General features: G+C 38.3%; 1 protein-coding gene across 1 annotated transcript in view; it reads right to left on the bottom strand.

Moving 5' to 3' along the window:
* cntn5 (contactin 5) overlaps positions 1 to 21,638 on the bottom strand; it is a 67,148-nt gene that overhangs the window by 40,398 nt on the left and 5,112 nt on the right. Inside the window, exons 2-5 of the mRNA XM_077723070.1 lie at positions 9,946 to 10,064; positions 3,172 to 3,366; positions 710 to 833; positions 30 to 205 (exon numbers count right to left, since the gene is read on the bottom strand). Coding sequence (XP_077579196.1) covers positions 30 to 205; positions 710 to 833; positions 3,172 to 3,366; positions 9,946 to 10,000 — 550 coding nt within the window. The 5' untranslated portion in view covers positions 10,001 to 10,064. The remainder of the gene's footprint in view (positions 1 to 29; positions 206 to 709; positions 834 to 3,171; positions 3,367 to 9,945; positions 10,065 to 21,638) is intronic.

Below are 21,638 nucleotides of genomic sequence, written 5' to 3'. Positions count from 1 at the left end.
AATGAGAAAAACAATTCAAATGTACTCACATGCAAACTGCAAATGAGCGTCCCGGCTCAGAACGGTGCCAAAGGTATTCTCAGCACGGCATTGGTACGTCCCGACATCGGCGGTCAAACTGGCATTGGTAATAATCAAGTTGCCCTCCGCTAGCCTGAGGCGGTGGTCCGACCTCAAGTCCGCTTGTGTGCCGTTAATGTACCAGCTGTGCAAAAAAAGCATAGAGGAAGAAGCTTAGGTCAATTGGTTAAAGGCACGATTACAGGTTTAAAGTATACTGAGGTTTCAAAAGTACCTGTGATAAGCTTTTATTGGAGTCTGCAGAATTCATTTATGATTAGTTAATATAATCATTTTAATTTAAACTTTTCCAGAAACATCCCTAAAAAAATGTCATTCCTTCAATTTCATATCGCGACTCGTCACCCGATAACGTCAACGAGTCTTGACTATAGTTTTCCATTGAGTCATATTCATCAATTATTACATCAATTATTTTAATGATACCATTTCATTAGTTACCGATCTATGTGGATCTTGAACATTTATTTTTCTATGTTCTTTAACAAGGTTCTATCATTTAAATAGTGTGTAAACATCATGATAGTGAGACTGTAAATGTCATACCATTAGACTACTTTATGCCTGATCAAGCTTTTGTTTTCTATTTTGAAAAGGATGAAGCAGAAGCACCATTAGTTACAATTACCTGTACGCTGGGGGTGGGTTCCCTCGCGCCTCACAGTGCATCACCACTTTGTTGTCGTCGCCATCCATAGGGAAAATCACATCGTCAGGTTCCTGGATGAAAAAAGGCCCAAACTCTTCGCTCTCTGTTTACAAAAGCAAAACGAGAAAGAGAAAAAAAGGGAGAATGATCACTATTATCACCACAGGAGGTCCACTCTTTTGTAACATTTTGTTTACTCGCAATTGTTCCCGTGGCTCTGGCTTGTCTTTTAACTGAATAATACAAACTGTAAAGGAATTTCAATGGAAAACGGATTTTGAAGCCCTGGAGAGGGTTTTAGTGTGGTAGAAAGAAAACCTCTGCTTAATAGATAAATACTTTCAAAAAATAATGATAAAAAGGACTGTGCATTACTTGGACATTAGGTAGCTGAAATACTTTTTCACCTTTAAAAAAATTTAAAATGAAATACCACATTTTGGTTGTCATTCACAGGGTTGCCAATTGTTGCCTGGGGTTGCTTTGCTATTTCAGGACCTGGACAACGTGCTGTGATTAATTCACTGGCTGCCATTTGGAGGGTAAAAGACATCCAATTAATTATAAATGGGAGTGGCTGGCCCTCAAGGACATAAAAAAGTGGGATAAAATATTTTGTTTCTGCTTTAAAAATCCAAGTATATATGTAAGGGTATATAAAACACAATCTTATCCAGTGACAATGCAGCCACTTAAGAAGATGGTGAAGGGAAGCAGTGAGTTTGCTTTAAATAACCGTTAGACTTTTGTTTATTTTCTCTCCTTCCACTGATCTTTTTACAGAATCAACAGAAAACAGACAAGGTTTTTTATTTGTCCGCCTGGAAAATGGGCGCCAGAGCGCTCGTCCTGCAAATAGTCAGTGGCGCAGTGACAGGTATTTACTGATGATAACAAAGCCTTGAAGCAAAGCGTAGGGAATACAACATTCCCATCATTCTGAATCTCTTCCCTTTTCGCATCAAAGATTTTGATCTAAAATTAAAGCTAAGCTGGCACTTTGTGGAGTTTCACAATGCAACTGGAACCGAAAAAAAAGCTATATTAGACTAAACAATATGAATAAATAGTCAACATTGATAAGTAGTCAACATGAATAAGTGGTCAGCTACAAAAAGTGAATAAATACAAGATAATTCCTAGTCAAGTAGCCTATTATATAAATGAAAAGACACTATTATCATGTTTTAAATTTTCCCTAGCGTTAAAATAGAGAGATTTTTAGTCTATTATCTATTTCAAGAACGTGTGCACTTAATAATTTCATAAATAGGTTTATTACGCAAAATTCTAAGCGAGGAATGCACTTGAAGCTTTGCTGCTGTATTGTACCTCCTGGGTGGGTAATTGCTCTCACTTGGAGATATTTAACTCCTTTTAAAGTAGTGGTACTGCCATCTGTCAGTCACATAACAGGATGATCACAATCTGCCCTTAAAAAGGTGCATGATGGCCTGTCTAAAAGACAAGATTAAAAAAAAAGATAGCTACTTCAGCGACTTCCGTCTGTCGACGCTTCCTCTTTCCGTTAATTAAGCACTTTCAGAGGCAAAGAGCATAATGTCATTAATTCCGCAATAACGGATCGATGTGGCTTTAAATGAATTACTACAGGCAAGAGTGGAGATTTATGACGGAGGGTTTCCGGCCAGGCTGGGGCCGATCCCGACAAAGATATCCGTCATCTTGGCGGTTGTCGCGCTGACAGGCGGCGGCTCAAGAGCGTCAGTGATAGATGAACGGGATTGGCGTCTGGGTCGTTCACCAACTTGGCGGCAAGCCCGTCGAGTTGGACCTACGCTGGCGGCAATGCTGCCAAATAGAACTTTTTGTTCTGCTGAATTTCTACTTCAAAAACTGTAAAACTACAGTCAATTAAACTTGCATTTTTTCCTATCGTAAGACACCTTAAGGTGGCTGATATTTGTGTATTATTTTATTTATGTATGCATTAAAAAACAAATATGTTTCAAAATGTTTAAAAAAAATAATATATAGATAAATGTGTGTTATGTTTTGGGTCATACTGGCCAAATTTATAAACCAAATGATAATTTTGTGGCCATTAAGATCAAATTGGGACCTAAAGTTTGGTTTCTCTTCTATTATTTTGGGTGAAAATATTTAGCTGCATCTGTTTTTTATTGTTATTTTATTGATTTATTGAAATATGTCAACACTACTGAAGCCACAAAGGAATTGACAAAAATCTGGCAAAACGGCTAATGATATTTAATGAAAATTGGACAATGTAACCTCTACTTAAAGAGAATTGTTTTTTGTAACTTGGATATTTTAGTAGTTTGTATTTATTTATATTTATTTAGCATAATCTGTTCCACGATCTTGAATACAATGATGTAAGCATACCAAATTTAGATGCAATATGGTGTGCAAATGTACAGAAAAAGTTAGTAAATCTTGAATGTATGGTGTACTACCTCCATGTCTGTAGTCCTCCTGAGAGCTGATTATCCCGACCGCTGGATGTGGGTTACTGGTGAAGACAGGCCAGTCGTCGCTTTGGTGCTGCCTAGGTCGTCCGCGGAGGTTGAACGCCGACGACGAGCTGCCCGCTTTCATCCGTAGCACGGCGGCGTACGAGATAGGTCGCGCCGCCACCGCCGTTGAAATATCTACCACAAGCAAAAAGAAACATAAATATAATTATCACAAAACATCAAGACATTTGCACACTTTTTACGGGCCCCAAACTCACTCCCCAATGGCCGTACGCCAACGTATTGTTTTACTCCCGATAAAAATAGCCCCACTAACAAATCTCACCCCGTAAGAAACCTGCGTTTAAAGTCACTCGAGGAAGAAAGCTGAAAAGTCACAGATGGTGCTGATGAGCTGCAGAACATTGAATGCTCGAAGACAAATGCAAACGGCTCAGAGTCAGGGTGCACTGAGAGTTGTGTAAGGAGGTTGAGCGGGACATGATTAGAAGGCAACACAACCCAAGAAGTAATCTGGGGACCCTCAGGGAGGCCCCAGCTAAGAACAAAACAGAGCATGTGATTACTGCCTTATGTGTATTATACAGAAGACTACACTTGCACGAAAGGGTCAACTTGCTCATTGCCATTGACAGGGAAAAATGCGCAACCTGTTAGTACCATTCCATTGGCTGGAATACTTCATTGACACGCTACCAACCTTCGTACATTCAAAGACAGCAAATGCAACAATGCACAGTGGCAAATATTCTTTGTATTCTCCCAAGAAGTTCTTTCCACTACTTCTAAGTCTCTTTATTACTATCAGCACTTCTCAGCGTCGCTTCCACCGGCCAAAAAGGTGCAAACGTTCGCATTGTGTTCCTTGAAAGAGCAAGTAGGAAAAAGACATATGCTTTATTTCGGCTAGTAAAGAACTCCAGGGTCAGGCTGAAAGTCTGAATCTTGGAAAGAGCTGGAACAAGGAGAAGAAAAAAACAGCTTGTCTTGTTGATCTTTTAAAGCCAATGTCCTTTTACTCATGTGAAGGCTCTTACCTTCACCTGATATAAACGATGACCCTTGTACAACTTGTCGATTGATACCTTTCAGAAATGGCAACAAAGTAAAATAAACGTGGATTCCATTGAGTAAAAGGACATGGCAACTGTACTTTGAGGCAATTGTTGGCAAGAAGGTGTCTCCTCAATATTGCCATGATGATATGGGACATACATTCTATTATTTTTAGAAGATAATTCATTATTATACAATATATAAAGATGCCTCAGTTCTGCATGGCTTTTCTCCAGGTACTCCCACAACCTAACTTCCCCTAGCTATGAGTGATTAGTTATCTGTCCCCTCATGGCCTGTGATTGGCTAGCCAGAAATTCAAGGTGTCTCTCGCCTGGTGCCCATAGAGGTTCCAGCACCCCCTGTAACCCTTGTGAGGTGAGCTGTACAACAAATTAATGCATTTTATATATTATCATTGTTATCTTTATCATTCTTTAAAGATGATTGTGGTTACTGCATTGTTTTGTACCTCAATACAAGCTACCAATTCATAACCTTGAGTATTAAATAATAATACAGCCTCTTTTTTTACTCAAGAAAACAAGGGGTATCAAAGCTGTACGGCAAAAGGTTTGTTTATTATTCCTTTTGATATTTTTCCATTCCATTTACCGCACAACATACATTTCTTCCCCTCATCTTGTCTACTTGCATTTAACAATCTGAAGTGGACTTAAATCCATCTTTAAGTATCTGCACTTCTACTCTAGTACAGCCTATGTTACCTATGAATGAATATAAGTCACATTAGCATACACCCTTTAAGGTCAACATTAGCCGCAGTATAGCCAAGGGTCTGGAGGCGATGAGCGTGGCATGCAGATTAGCAATGACGGCAGGAGGTGAGGCTAAAGCGAGACGGCACGACAGAAAGACCCGGGGCCAACATTGGCGGGAATGTCACACAGTGCCCCCCCTCTTGACTGGTGGCGGCTCCGGAATCGGGGACCGGAGAAAATCGAGGGGGATTAACATACAGTAAGCACGTGAGGCGCCAAAGGGGGGTCAGAGCAGACGAGAATGATTAGTCGGCGGAGCCTAAGATTAATGAAGACATTCGCAGGGGAGATTCTATTGACTGAGGCTGATTAGGCTGGAGTACATTTATCCAGTGAAATCTCCTCCATGGAATCATCTGCTGTGAATCATTTTTATTTCGACTTCTTGGCCGCTGAAAGCTTTTTACTTGATCGTCACACTTGCTTAAAGCCAGTATCAAGTGATGGGTCTTTTTACATGGTTGCCATTCTCATGGAGACAAGACCATAGACTCAGCAGGAGTTTCAAATAAAAGGAAATGATAGCATAGAGAGAGGGAAGAAAAGAACTGACTACTCCTGATTTGTTCTACTTCTTTTTTTAAATGAGAAAAATAGCAGTACATTTAGCAAATAGTCCTGCAAAGAGAGGCAGTTTTAGAAAATAGCAAAGCCTAAAAGGCAATAACATTATTTTAATTTTCGTAACCCGTCGTGCACTCACAAGAACTTGACAGCAAAATTCAATCAACCTTGGATTTGTTTGAAAATCTTATGGACTAAAAGTTGACTTCTTTTCCACAGAAAAAAAGACTACCATATTAAGATTGTCGAATTTTCCGGACTATAATGTGCATGCTTTTTTTAAAAATAATAAATAATTTGACTGGGCCTAGTGCGACTTATATATGACTACCAGCCTGATATGTTTATTTAATTCAATTAGTTCATTAATTCGATCAATCTTGGGTTTGTTTGAAAAATCTTGTGGACAAAAATTTCCAGCCAACAAAAAGTTGACTTCTTTTCCACAAAAAATGACTACAATATTAGGATTGTCGAATTTTCTGGACTATAATGTGCATGCTTTTTTAAAAATAATAAATAATTTGCCTATGGCCAATACTCGAGTGCGACTTATATATGACTACCACCCCGTTATGTTTATTTTTAGGCTCTAATCATCTGAAAAAATATGTTAAAACGTCCCTATTGTTGCCAGTTATTCTCCATTTTATTATTATTAGTACTTAAGATCTCATTGGTAAATCTCCATGTTTTCTAGTCCAGTATTTCATTGGGTTAACTGAAATGGATGTGCTAATTATAAGCCTGCAGGGATCAAATACAGAATAATTTTCCCCGTGGGGAAATGATGGTTATTTGCATATTTAAAATATTCATATTATTTGATGAAGAGATGTTTTCCTGCTTTTAACAGGGAATTATTTTGCAGCATGTCAGAGCAACATTGCAGCATCTGCCGTAATGTTTAGTTCATGTCTGCAGCATCCACAAATAGGCCGTAGGCTGTGTGTGGCTCATGAAAGCTTCCTTTTCACCAGCTCTGGCATCGGTACAAGGAACCGTGAAAAAAAAAAAGATATTTTGTGAATTCGAAGGTTGATTGTTTTTTTTATTTTTCTGCTGGGCTTAAATTGAGAGTACAGGGGAGTTTTTTTGTCAATTGGAGGAAGGCCAGGGGTCCTTGATGGTGGTACTATAAATAGAACACATCTAGGTAGAAAACTTTCTTCAGTATATAAGTGTCGGATTAATACACTTATAATAATTTGGTTATGTTGATACTGTAATAATCCCATGGGAGTTAATGGATGAGTTTGTTATAAGTAATCATTTTCTATCTGATGACAAAATAAAGTCTGTAAAAAAGTTTAGTTAGGTTAAATACCTGTTTGGGTCAAAATATTGATAGTCATAAAACCAGACTTTTGCATTTTCTCTACTCGTTGAAGGATTGGTAAGTAACCACTCACGTTGCTGTTGTTGGGTGCTCGGACGTTTGGTCGCCGGTCTTTTGGTGACAGAGAGTTTACTGTTGAAACCAGCTCTTAAAATTAAATTCATGAGAGAGAGTTTAATATCTAAGTTCGGTTTAATATCTAAGCACTGTTTAATATCTAAGCACTGTTTAATATCTAAGTACTGTTTAATATCCAAGTACTGTTTAATATCTAAGTACTGTTTAATATCTAAGTACTATTTAATATCTAAGTACTGTTTAATAACCAAGTATTGTTTAATTTCTAAGTACATTTTACCGGGGACCAAAAGACGAGCGACCAAACGGTCACGTTGTTGTCGGGGGTATGAACACTCATTTTTCATCTGTTTTATCATTATCTTCGGGTGGATCTCAGTGAATTTTATTTTTCAATTTTGTTCTTTAAAAAAGGACATGATATCGGATCTAGGGCCGCCCTAATGTCATCTCTTGGATCTCATTGAATCCACACAGAGGAAAGTACATTTAAGAGTCTATCATGGTAATATAGTCATTTCATGTGTAGTATGTCTAAATCCATCAATTTCCCCAAAGCGTATTTACGGCGAAGGACACCTTTGCCCTTGGTCAAAGCGGCCTCATGCATCACCTGCGCTTTGCAATGCATCTATATTCCCTAGAAGCCACTTCTTTGAAATGGAGACACCTCGGAGGGACGGTTGAATTACAATCCTACACTCAGTGCTGCAGTTCAATCAGAATCGGGCTCCGACATGGAGGAGAAAATGGCCCCGATGTCGTTGCCTCGCCGCCCACTTTTTAAACATGAGAGAGCTACGCGGTCCGCCCTCGCCGCCGCCGCAACTCGCTTATCTGCGGAAATGGAAAAAGGGAGCAGATAGCCGAATGAAATTATAATAAGGAAGGGAAAGAACAGAGGCACTGGCGTCCTCAAAAGTGGCCATCTTTTTGGAATGTTCCGCAAGAACAATGCCGCAATAATCCATTATAGCGGCCGTCGTGTCACGAGAATTGCGGCACATAAAAAGGCGGAAGCGCACCCTCGGGGGTGCTCGTTGTCACCGGCTGAAACGTGCCGCGTCATTGTGACAGCTGTCGGCGCTTAACTCGGTACTAAAAGACACCGCTTTGCCATTTCAGAGGGCAAAGGGTTTGATAACTTTTTAGGTCTGGGGAGCCCTTATAAGGAACCCTTTTTCAAGGACCTCATTTTCTAAATCACACAATTTTCTCACTGGTATGAGTTGCAGTTTTAATTTTGTATCTAATTCTTTGTCTCACAAAGTAAGGACAAATAGGCTTAAGGACAGTTTTTTTGAGTTAGGGTCCATTAGGACTCTAAACTTTCGGTAACACGACACACAATCCCTTCTGTGTAATAACTGGTGAGATTTAAATAATATCTTCCCGATGCCTATGCAGTATGACTGTGATCCGCATCAATGTGAAGCATATGCCATTCAATTATTCATTTTCAGTTCTCCTCATCCACACAAGGGTCGCAAGGATGCTGGAGCCAATGCAAGCCAACTGTAGCCAGTTGGCAGAGGACACCCTGAATTGGTTGACCACAAATTGCAGGGTGCAACCATTCAAACAACCAATGACACACACAATTAAGACTATGGAACACCAACAAATACATGTCAAGGCTGTTTGACACTCTTGGCAATCCCCAACATTGCCACTAAAAAATTACGGCAAAATCCCCTACTGTGACCCTAATTAAACACTTCGACAAATAACATGTCACGTTACTAACACATTGATTCACATTAATTTTCATGAAATGAAGCGCTATAACAGTAAATAAATAACCATGATGCTGGTGAAAATAAGTGGCTGGGAAATTGAATAAATATACAAAAAAATAAATCTAGACTGCATCACCTCATTTGGTGTGAACGCAGCTTCATTTATTAATTTACTACAATTGATTTTCACTTGTTTTTGCACCTAGAAAGCTAGCGGCAAATATTCTGCTCGTCAAATGAATTGGACATCAATTGCTGTCAGTAGCATTGAAACATGATCTTTCATATTTATTTAGCATGACATGACTGTCAACTTTGCTGATTCAACAGAAAAATAAACTATTTCCATCACCATCTGGTGTGAAATATAATGGGTTCATGACTAGTCCAACATTTGTTCATTTGCTGCCATCTCACCCACTGCAAACGGCTTGGACTTCTATGGCAATCAATGTCAGCTGAGTGCATTCATTCTGTTTTAGGCTTTTCTGGTTAATTTTAAGTCATTGTCTGTTGATTTTGAGACATTTCTAGGTGATTTATTGTTGATTTTGAGACATTTCTAGGTCCTTTAATGTTGATTTGGGGTTACACAGATCATATAGTTGATTGTATGTCACAGAATAGGAAAGAAAGTGACTTTAACTTAACAGAAAATGGCCTGTAAATGCTCTAAAATAAACAGTATGTGACGTTTAAATAGTTTGGTTGTCTCGCACTGTCAATGACAGCCAATGATTGAACAGAAACTGTTCTATTGAAAAATGTTAATTCATTTTCTTTTAAACAGTGACACCTTTTCAAAAGTAAGTATCGATTTATGGCGAGAGTATATCGATAACCTTTTGGGAAACAGAGACATCATTAATCACCATTTCGGCACACTTCTTGGACACTTCGTCTATAGAAAGTTGTCATAGAGTCAGAAATATAATATCTCTAATAATAATATGAACATGTGACTGCAACCATAGCGGCAAAGACTCATTTTTTTTCCTCTTCATATACATGTAAATCTGGAATAAGCAATTTCTACCTCAGCTCTGAAAAGTGCACATAGGAAGACCCCATCCCCCGCTTATTTGCATACGACATGTCATCTCCTGAGATTCTGCGAGCCTAAAAACGTCAACATGCGGCACTCCTCATCTCAAACGAGATTATTGGGCGAGACGAAAGCCAGGCTTTCCCTTACCTGAAAGGCCACTGATCACAGACAGAAGGAGGATTGGTTTCCATGGTGACCCCATACTTGTTGAGACGGGACCCTTCAGCGAAAAGGTCAGTAGCTCCGCTTCTTCATTAAAGCTGCGCCTGGACACAAACGCACAGAAAACGACAAGTCGGTCAACGACACCCAACACAGCTTGAGCATGACAGGATATCCAGATATGGAAATGTGCAAATATATGTTTTATTCACAGGGAAAAGGATCTGAGTCAGAGGAAGAGATAGTAGGAGAATGTTGTGCTTCACTTGAAATGCCATCACACCTAGCGGCAGATATAAAACATGTTTGCAACAAAGAAGCACCATAGCAACAAAAAAAATGAAGTTTTCGAAATTTCAAGCTCGGGAGAACACATTCAAATGTTTTTTTTGTTATTTAATAAAAGTTAAATCCATTTTAAACACCAGAAGTTTAGCTTTTAGAGCAACTTTACTTTCGGTAACACGGCAAAAAAATCCCTTCTGTGTAATAACTTCGAGGTGAGGTAACATGCCTCCTACTGGCTGATTGAAGGTAAGTGAAAGACAGTGAGAGGTAAGTGATCCACTCGGGGGTGATGCCATGCATCCATAACGGCAAAATGCCAAATTACGAGTCCGAAATTATCACTTATTTGGAGTTTTTGCCAAGAAAACGCACCTTATGGAGAAGCAATACCAATTTCGTCATACACAGTTTCTGGGTATGATGACAATTAGGCTTTTGTCGAGTCAATGATGATGACAAAGCCTATGTCCGATTATTATTATCATTACAATAACTAATTGTTACTTCTGGACTTTCACATCCCATAATAAAACACCAACATCTAACACAACGTAAACCATTTTGCTTCTAAATCAACGAACGGCTATCAAAACCATACATTTCGCCCTTTCTAGAGAACACAAAAAAAATCACAATATCCCTTGCCAGAATGGAAAATAACATGGCAATTTTGCAATCACAACATAGACAGATCAGGAAGGGGTGTTTTCCTGAACAACACTAACCTTTTTCGTCAATCATCTCGGTCGGTTCACACTATAATTACCTCTGATTGCTTCCGACCTGTATTGTGTACTCGTTTCTCTCCAACACTGACTGGTCAGTCCAGTTTTGTCTCCCCCGCATAATGTGATTGGGATTCTTAAGATACCAACTTGGGGTAAAGCCAGCATGTCAAGAACATCTAGCTTGAGTTGTCCCGCATTTATCTTTTATGGAAGGCAAGAGCTCGTTCCTTTTTGCCTCCCTCGCTGACGCACTGCTCTACTTCTGCCTTGGAATGTAATCACGCAGACAGCGATGGTAGCCCTTGAATTATTTGGATTTTTTTTAGTTAGCCGTGCCTACTGGATGAATTCCTATTGGCCGTAGACGTAACGGTAAACAAGATAGGTCGTAAATTAAATGGTTTCAAGTTGAGGATTAATGACAGCGTGTTTGGTATCAAATTGTAAAACGTAAAACTAACAAGAAAACATAAAAAAAATTATTAGAATATGTCCAAATCCTCCTTTTGAACGTATTATTCGCAAAAATTCTCCTGTATTTCATTGTCTTAAAGAGTAGCATCTGGATTAATCTGGATTAAAACGTAAAACTATGAAGAAAACATCAAGTAAATAGTACAAATGAAACAGTGGAACACTATAGTGATCACAAGAAATACTTATTTAAATGGGAAATTCTAATAAACATGATAAAGCAGCCTGAAGTCTGTGTTGGTCTTTTTTTCTGATAAATAATAAAATAAAATTTATAAAATATGTCCGAATCTACTTTTTGAACGTCTCATTCGCAAAAAATATCTTGAAATTAATCGTCTTAAAGAGTAAGATCTGGATTAATCGGGATCGATTCCAACCTGTGAATCGTGATACGAATCATATCATCGCCAAATATAATCCATTACAAACCCCTAGTGGCTACCAACAAATTATTGAAAATGTCACCCTAACCTGCTCTACTTTTCGTCAGTTTTTGAATGAGGTTCCCCGTAACCTTAAAAAACATATTTTCCTACATATTCAGGCGACACCTAATCTCTTCTTTCCGTTGCTCAGTGGTTCGTTCATGCAGAAAAAAGCTCTCCGTTTCATCCCGTCATGTCCCAAAGAACAGGAGGGAAAAGGGCGAAGGCCGAATCAGTGACGGTCGCTGCCTGTGTAATAAATCACAGCCAAGCTGACAACTGTTAGACTAGTTAGTGTGCCGGCGAGCCTCTTTGACTTTGGCGGGGACCCGTGCCTACAGCACAGGAATAAAAAGATATACTGTCATTCAATACACAATTATTTATGACCCGGAATCAACGAAAATGTTGAAAAGAAGATTCCCATTTGTTTTTTTTTAAATGGACATTTTTCGTATTCATCTTCCCTTGTACGAAACCACTGAACTGTTTAGAAAAAAAAATGAGTCATGGCAGAAAACAAGGAAAACGGAGCAAGTGCGACTTCATAAGCGAACACAATGATCCGAATAATGGGCTGCTGTGCCATTGCGATGAATCATAATCCCGCCTGCTCACATTGGATGTGATATGGTGAAATGTGAGAAATGACAAAGCCATGCTAACAACAATGTTGTTGTTGTTTTGGTTTTTTTTTTTAAATCACAACATGGCTGATTATGGAAAATGTTGTTTGTTTCATTTGCCAAGAAAAGCTTTTAGTAAGGCACTCAGACACCTTGAATCAAGATAAAAATATGCAAATAAAGCAGTATTTTAGTTAGGACATACAGTTTCTATGGATAATTTACATATTTTGAAGGATTTAAAAATGGCAGCGAAAAATAAAATGGTCCACCCCACATGAGATCAAGTTGGTCCGCCAACCAAACTGAGTTTGACACTCCTGCTCTATATGTGTTATGATCGCCTCAGCTGTGGAGCGGAGTGTAACCCAAGAGAAGGAAGCAGGTATACGAGAGGGAAGTGCTGGTGCACAAATAACCACAAAAATAATAAAAACAGGGAAAAATAAAAATAAAAACTTAACTGGGGCAGACAAAAATGGTTGGAAAGGCAAAACTAATGTAGACAGAAAAACACGGGGTTTAAATACACAGACTTGGGTTGATGACAACAACGAACACAAGGGAAGGAGAGCCAGAAAGGACACCAGCAGATAAAACTCATACACAATCCCTTAGATAGGACACACAAGTAAAAAACACCCACCCATTAAACCCCAATTAAAACATGACAATATGCTACAAAACAGGATCAAACCCTCGATCTCAGAACTGCAAAGCTATGAAATATAATCTGCAATTCCAAAACACTTGCATTAGATTCACACCTACTTTGTATGTGAAGATTCCTTAGAAATTGTTATAAAAGATGAAAAGTCCCTTACACGGAATAATTTACCATCTCTGGGATTGTCTGTACTGCCGATTATGCAAAGCTATGTCAGGCAAGCAATATTCTGTTTTTTTTGCAGCTTTCTGAAGGTGGAAGAGTGCGACTATGTTTAAAAAATATATAAAATAAAGTCCATATGATCATTAAGCTGACATTTCAGTGCTCCATTATCCCCGGCGCTCATCCCTGTCGCTAACGTCGGCTGTCTTGGTTTCTTTGCCGCCTCTTTTTCACCCCTTGATGCTTTTAATTGTCCTGCTGACCTCAATCAAAAGACAATTACCAAAGGGGAGCACGGCGTAGGCAATTATCGTCTCCGCCATGACACCCCAGGATTACACGCATGGCATGCTGGGCAATGCTAGATGGAGTGTCTCCAAAAAGGTCCTCATGTAGGTGAAGATGTAGCAAAGATGGATACTTGAGTTTGTGGGAGGACAATCGATTTGAGCGTGGGTGAAGAAGCATGAGGACAATTTCCAAAGCCAGCAAAAAGTGCATGGCAATATTTGGAAAGCAGAGGAAATACAACCAAGTTTGAAAATATAAATCAACAGTATTATCTTCATTATTTAGATGGGTCCAAAATAACAAGAATTTAAGATACTGTCCTGTAGTTTAGACTTGTTACATTCCTTTCTAACTAAATTATAGCAAATAGTATAACAATCACTACCCTGATAGCATCTGTGTTCAAAAATTGATGAAAAATAACGTGTTTTTGAATGTTTTTCCTGTTTTTTTAAGATATCCCGTGATAAATTATACAAATCCAGGGGTCAATAAATGAACTCCTATTGTCCGTTTTACACAGAAATACTTTGATTATGTTTCTAAGGTAAGAAAATAATAATGGCAAAAGAAGAAGACGACCAGATAAGCCTCCTTTTCAGCTCTTTTGTGAAATTCAAGATGCTGTCAGATCTCTCAGGAAAAACCACTTAAGTGCAAAAGGAGGCGTCTTTCTTTTCAATATTTTGTTGTAAGTAACTCTTATGTTAGCCACCTGTTTATCCTCCTGTGGGAACGTAGTACACATATGCATTATGTGGAAAAACGTTCTCTAAGGGAAAGAATATTCGGATGGCAAGAGCTGCAATTTGCCCATGAAGCTGCAATTCTATATGTGACAGGTTGCCATTACCGGTGAAGTATTGTGGCGCTACGGTAAAGTGTCCTCCAACAAATCATGTAGACGAGACGTACCACAACACTATTCTATTTTACCTTAAAATGTAAAAAGCACCTAGCCCTTGATACTCAGAGGAAATAAAATCACCTAACCATGGCATAACATGTTTTTCTTCACTGTGTCGGATGACGTTAAAAAAAGGGTGAAGCAGTCAAATCAGATATGCTGATGTGTCCATTTTGTGACATTTAGAGTGCATGCTTTCAGTCAGAACATTGGCCTCCAAGCTATACTACGCTTATATTATAATGATATAAGGCAGCTTGTCCTTTGATGAATGCTCATGAATATACAGTACTGTGTACAGAGTAGCAGTTCGCTGAACACCTGTCACAGCATTGCTTAACAAGAGCCGATGCAAAGGGATTAGTAGTACTAATACAGCATCAAATACTGGTAGTACACTAGTACTCAAAATAGGGATGTGCCTGATCAAAAAAAATGGATCGGAATATATGGAAACTGTATTTTTATAGGATCGAAATCAGGTACATTTTTGTTTTGTATTATTTTGCACTATTTTACAACTATAAGGCGCACCTCATTATAAGGCACACCCTCAAAAAATGAGACATTTTATACATTCATACATTATTTTTCCATATATAAAGCTCACTGGATTATAAGACGCCCTGTCTATTTTGCAGAAAATTTAAGACATTTAAGTGTGCCTTATAGCCGTGAAAATACGGTACATATTTAGGTATTAAATTATTAGCTTCCAAGATGGTGGCAGCCATCCAATCCATGTTGACTGTGAGCCTCCCAGTCAAATTGGATTGGACGCCTTGTACAGATAGGATCGCTTGCAGTTAATGAGTTAAAATCATTTGAAACAAATACGTCTAATTCAAAAATGTAGAGCTATACAGGACATTTTATCATATCTCTATATTTATAGAGAGACTATACCGGTATATGAATGTTAACGGATGGTAATAAATGCCATAGCATAAGTGTATAGTTCATTTTAGAGGTACTACAAAGTAAAAGTTGTTTAGCTTTAGCCATAAAGTGTTCTGTCTGTATCATCTACAATGCAAACTGCATGAGCCAATACTAAAATATTGCGTTCATGTCACACTAATGCAGAGTACAGGAAGCTTTTATCCACCGAGCGCTGCATATGAACACATTTGCCTTATTATGAAAGAGACGTTACTGGCGCTGTAATCAGCCCTTTCCAGAATCCATTAACAATCCAATAGGACTAGCTTAATGACGCTCTGAAGGCAGCGGGAGCGAAAAGAAGAAGAAAAAGAAGACTTTCTTTTATTTGATGCTAGAATCTTTTTGATATAAAAAAGAGGCAGACTCTATTGAAATTCATGTTTGTTTCATGCAGATATAGGACCTGAAAAAGAAAAGGCTGGTAGGAAGCGAAGTTAGAAACGCAAACAATTACGCAGTTTAAATAAAAAACAATGTTATTGACAAGAATTTAATTGAACTGGATAACAACAGAATAAAAATTGCAAGATTGGATTGACATGTTTTCAATAATGACATCTTTCTCATCTCTCATAACTAGAGGCAATTAACAGTGTCTAATCAGCTTACCATACATGTTTATGGAATGTGGGAGTACCCAGAGTACCCAGAGACTATCCACACAAACTTAATAATGGCAGGATTTACATACTATTGCCCAGACGGAGTTTCTCTAATGAAAACGTCAAGTTCTGATGGGATGGCTCATAAACCACACATGTTCAAATACTTTCTTACATTCTGCATGAATTGCAAATGTAAATTACATATTCTGTGCTTTTTTCAGAGGAAGCTGATCCTCTCAGAGTATCATTATTGTGCAGGAATGTATATGATATGTGTAGCTGATACCATCAAACAATACACTGAAGTAGGGAAATTGATATTAATGCTCAGAGCTTCTGGTTTCTCCATGTAACTGCTATCCTTTTCTTTCACTAAGATCTGTCTATCAATCAAAACTTCAACCATGGTTAACACTAATCCTCTCAACAGAAGTATTTTTTGATATGTTGTCATCTCTGAAGGAAGAAAGTGGTGAGATGAATTTGACGAAGGCATGTTGAAATGTACTCACTTCAAATGTTAAGTCACTAAATACTAAAGAGTAGATACCTTAAAAGTCTACTTAACTAATTCACTAATGAATGAATCAGTTAAAAAAAACATGACGTGAATCTGGGAAGGGGTTATTGATTGATGAAGCCCTCAAACAGATTTCTGATCAATCAATGCATTTGAAAGATAAATGTCTGAATAATCCAATTCAAAATAATGAATCTAATCCAAGAATTCTCAGGCAGCCAACTGTCAATCACCACAATTGACGCTGAAACATGATCACAGCCTTGAAATGAATTAATCCACCATTTGGCCTCAATTTCAAGTGGTTTTCTGTGAAAGCCCCAGCACGATTAACATTAAATGAGAGCCACTTGAGGTAGCTGATTTTGCAAAACTAACCAACAGGTGTCCATCCTCCAAGTGTAATGCAAAGTGGATGTGAAATGGGCAGCATGATACCCAGAGTTGAAATAGTTGTCAAGCAGACTCACAAAAAGGGCCCGGCAGGAAATTGAGATTTAATGAGCTATGCTTAATATGGCTATGTCTCAAGGCTCCTTGCTGGATGTGGATACCTCAGGTCAGCCTGGTTAGCACACCCGCTGATGCATAAAAGAGACGTCGTTGCAGAGGAGAAAGACTCCAGAATTAACGTCCAACGTCAATGTGTCGGTGATGGAGTTTAAAGGCGACTCAACGGGAAAGCAAATTACACAGTAAAGTATGATTAAACCAGAAATCCCTTACAAGACATTAAACACTAAACTTTTACCAGGTTCACATCTGGTCATGCCATCCAACAGTAGAGCTAAGCTACAGCCAATGACAGGGGTGGGCAAACTTTTCGGCTTGGGGGGGCCACATTGACTTTAAAAATTTGACAGCTGGGCCGGGTAAGCACAAGATTTGATATAAATAAAAAAGTGCATCTGTTAACAGTACATATGAAACATAAACAGAAAAAAAGGAGTAAAGTATTAACATACTCCTCACTCATCATCAAAGTAAAAAGTATAAAGTACAAAGTCAAGTAAAAAGGAATGTATTAGGAATGTATTAAGAAATATTAAAAGGTCATTTAAAGAAAAAGAGCGGACAGAGCTACTGCCACTGGCAAAAATAAAGAAAATAATAAAAAAAACATTTGGACAACGTCGGCGGGCCGGATTAAAGAGCCTAATGGGCCGTATGTGGCCCGCAAGCCGTAGTTTGCTCATGTCTGGCCTATGACCAACAACGAAAAAGCATTTTTCACACAACATATGAAAACATAAAAGTAGGGCACCATCACGTTCCATAGTCATAAAACTGAACTTTCCAATATGTCGCTAAAGTTCTCCATTATTGCAGTTTTACGTGTAGTTCTCAATGTTTATATTCCTTCCAATATTCATGTCCATGTTGTCATGTCCGTGACTTTAGTCCTAGTTAAAATATTGGATGCTGTAGTTCTTTTGACAAGCCAACGATAGATAGTATTGGCTACAAAAAAATGGATGTTTTGGTCCTCTAGGTTACTTGGATCCATAAAATTTGACTCCCTACAGAGTTTCCCGAAATAATTCACACTCTACGCCAAGCAACCAGGTTGGTGTTGCCAACTTTCCCCCCAAAAAATGAACAAAATCCATTTTTCGGGAGTCTGTTTAACTGAACTTGGCTGAATTTTTTCCACCAAAAAGTTTAAAACTTGAAGGTTAAACTTGAGACTTATTCATGGCTTGCACCTATGTGACTTAAACTACTCCCTGGTGCGCTTTGCTATTGCAAGTAAAAAAAAAAATGGCGAGGAAAAAGAAAAGTAGCCCAGGACAGGCTGGTCAGATGCTCTGAAACTATTAAGCGTGACATTTATTCCCAAACGCATTTCCATGCTGTCAAACAGTACACGGGTGTGTCAATGATATATTGATATAATTAAACGTCATTTTATTTGTAGGCCAGTGCCAGCATTTTTCTCCCAAGGGCACCAAAAAGAGAGAAAAAAGCACCAGAGACATTTTACACTGGAGGCTGACCGAGATCTTGTGTCTGTCAGTCAATTTGATTTTTTTGTGCAAGTACAAAAAATGAAAATGATCCAAACGGAAATGGAACTCGTGAAATACCGCTTCAAGGTTTTGATGGTGTATTAATTTCCCCTCTAGTTCTTAAATTAGGGCAATAATGTTTGACAGTGACTTGGAACACCAGCAGCCTCGAGAGAAAAACACTTCAACATGATGAACATTTGTTCATGTCAGATATTGCCTAGTATGCACTTTATGAAAATAATCTTGACTTAAATGTTTAACGCATAAATAAATATTAGAGAAGAACTAAAAAAAAATCTAAGAAAACTTCAAAAAGAATCTCATGGGAGTTGTGTTCAAAAAGAATGCAAGAATTCCGACTGTCTATGTTTGTTTTTCTTGTTTATCTTACAAGTTAGAATTAGTATCAACAAGGGGTGTTAAAATAATAATAAACTTTCCAAATACAAAACAGGTTTTTAGCTATCAAGCATTTCCAGCTGGGTCCATCTGTGTGGAGTTTCGTGACCGGACGTTTGGCCGCCGGACGTTTGGCCGCCGGACGTTTGGCCGCCGGACGTTTGGCCGCCGGACGTTTGGCCGCCGGTCTTTTGGTTCCTTTTGGTCGCCTGTCAAATGTACTTAGATATTAAACAGTACTTAGATATTAAACTCTCTCTCTCTTAGATATTAAACTCTCTCTCATGAATATAATTTTGAGAGCTGGCTTCAACAGTAAACTCTTTGTCACCATTTGATCGGCGACCAAAAGACCAGGGACCAAAAGGAACCAAAACACCGGGGACTAAAAGACCGACCAACCAATGGTTGTTCGTCTCCTCGTGCTTTGTGATTGGCTGGCCACCAATTCAGACTGTTCCCCAACTCTAGCCGGGAGTAAGCTGGAATAGGCTCCAGCAAATGAGAGATGTTATTTCTAGCCCATCACCTCTTGGCAGGCGTCTCATTTCCATGCTGAATGAATCTTCGCAATACTCTAATTTATGAAGGGCACGTTGTATCAAATTTGCATCTTGCAAAATATATGTACTTTTATAGCTCACGTTCACACCGAGAACACGGTTCATTGTCAGTGGAATGACACTGAGCTGGTGCGCGTGCATTGTGTTATTAAATCACCCATGCCTTAACCGGGGGTCTGCTATTGCGGAGAAGAAATACATTCAAGAAATTATGTTCCCAAGCCCGCTCGGGTGGAATAAATCCAGTGGCTGTCAGAGGGTGAGACGCCGCAGGAAGTGAGCTGAGGACAGCAAGTCGGGGCCATCAATTTGGACAAGAATTATAAACAAAAAGATGTTATTATTCGCCATGGCGGCAGTTTCTAATACACGACAAAGCCGGGGTGGACTTTAAATGCCCTCGTGCGAGATTCTTCAAGTTAGTTTGACGCTGGAGGAAGGAAGACAGATACTGTAACGACGTCCCTATGGCGTATGAGCAGCTGGAAGCTGTACTTGAAGAACTGACATGTTGAAGGAAGAAGCATTTAAATGTGTGACATGTTTCTTCATGATGAACATCTGTATAGTAAAGCCGTCTAAATAAACGATTCATTCTCCAGTTGGATGTGCTCACAAGAAATTCTATTTGATTTGTGGGAGTGTGGCGGTAAAGATTTGCGTGGTGTCGTATTTGATCCTCGTTGCAAAAATGAGGGTCAGGGCAGCCGGTCAGGTTTTATATTTTATACGCTTCTAAAATCCAAAAAGGCGACCTTAAAGCTTCCCTCATTTTTATTCTACATTCTTGATAGATATTCCTTCAACAAGCTTCTGAATTTATTCAAACCACATCTCAGGAAAGGTAGTCATATTTTTTTGTTTTGTTTTCAAGATGACACAAAGAAACTGCTTGATAAAAAGGTCAAATTATGCATAAAAGTTCTTAAAATTGAAAATTACCATTGACCTAAAACTACAGATTTTTAAGGGAAGTTTATGGTATGTGAGAAAGGCTTTAAAACTTTTGTTTGGGCATATAGACTGAAAAAAACTAATTTATCAATGATCCAGTTATTGATTTTTAATTTAATGCTTTGTCTATGAGTTTTGTTATAAGAAAATCTTTATTAACAATGTATTTCTTTTCTTAACTAGAATAAAACCTTTGCATTTCTACAGACTAAAAAACATGTTGAATACCCATCAATTAAAACAGTATTTTTACTATTTTCCATTCATAATAAATTAAAAGTACTAGCCCAATAAACAAATACATAATGAACCATCCAATAGTAGTACAGATGTCAACATAACAATTGTGCGCACAAACCTCCCAGACAAGGTTGTCAACCACCCATAAACAGACAAACAAAAAATATAGCCCACCTGTCCCTCAAAAGCAAGCAGCCAATGGGATGCATCGAAAAAAAAGTGTAGTGAAGAGTTCATCTGAAGTTTATGGATGATACTCGTAAGTCATCCATGAATACCCAAGCTTTATTTCTTTCTCGTTATCTCAATCCTACACACACACACCATTGTTTGCCACATCAAGGAATCACATTTTTTTTTTTGCATTTTCAAATGTCAAAAAGTATATCTGGTTTATTCGTGCTAATCTTTTGCTTCGGGACTATCAGCAAGGAAGCAGATTTGGACTTTAGACCCTGACTCCTGCGAAAAAATCACCTTGATCTTTTTAAATCTGTCTTCAGTACGCTAAAAAGATATGAGTACGTCTAAATTACAAACATTTTTATTTTTGACTGCCATGTTTTAGTTATTTAATTTGATTGTGATAACAATGGAGGATATTTAGGTGTGTTATCATTGTCTGCCATTGATGATGCTGAACGGGACCTCTAATGGTGATAAACTTATTTAAAAACTTTATTTATTTAGATTTTTTTAAGCAGCGTTATGATTGGACAACTATCTTTGTCAATGCCACAGAAAGAGTTAAAAAGAAGAATTTATTTTTCGTTATTTGTGTAGGAAATGCCATTTAATATCAAGTTCAGATGAAAAAAAAACATAAATCGATAACATTTGTACTAAATGCAATAAATGGTTGACTA

Source organism: Stigmatopora nigra, chromosome 8, assembly GCF_051989575.1.
Source record: "Stigmatopora nigra isolate UIUO_SnigA chromosome 8, RoL_Snig_1.1, whole genome shotgun sequence".
Classification (NCBI taxonomy): domain Eukaryota; kingdom Metazoa; phylum Chordata; class Actinopteri; order Syngnathiformes; family Syngnathidae; genus Stigmatopora; species Stigmatopora nigra.
This window is presented reverse-complemented; position numbering and strand designations above follow the sequence as displayed.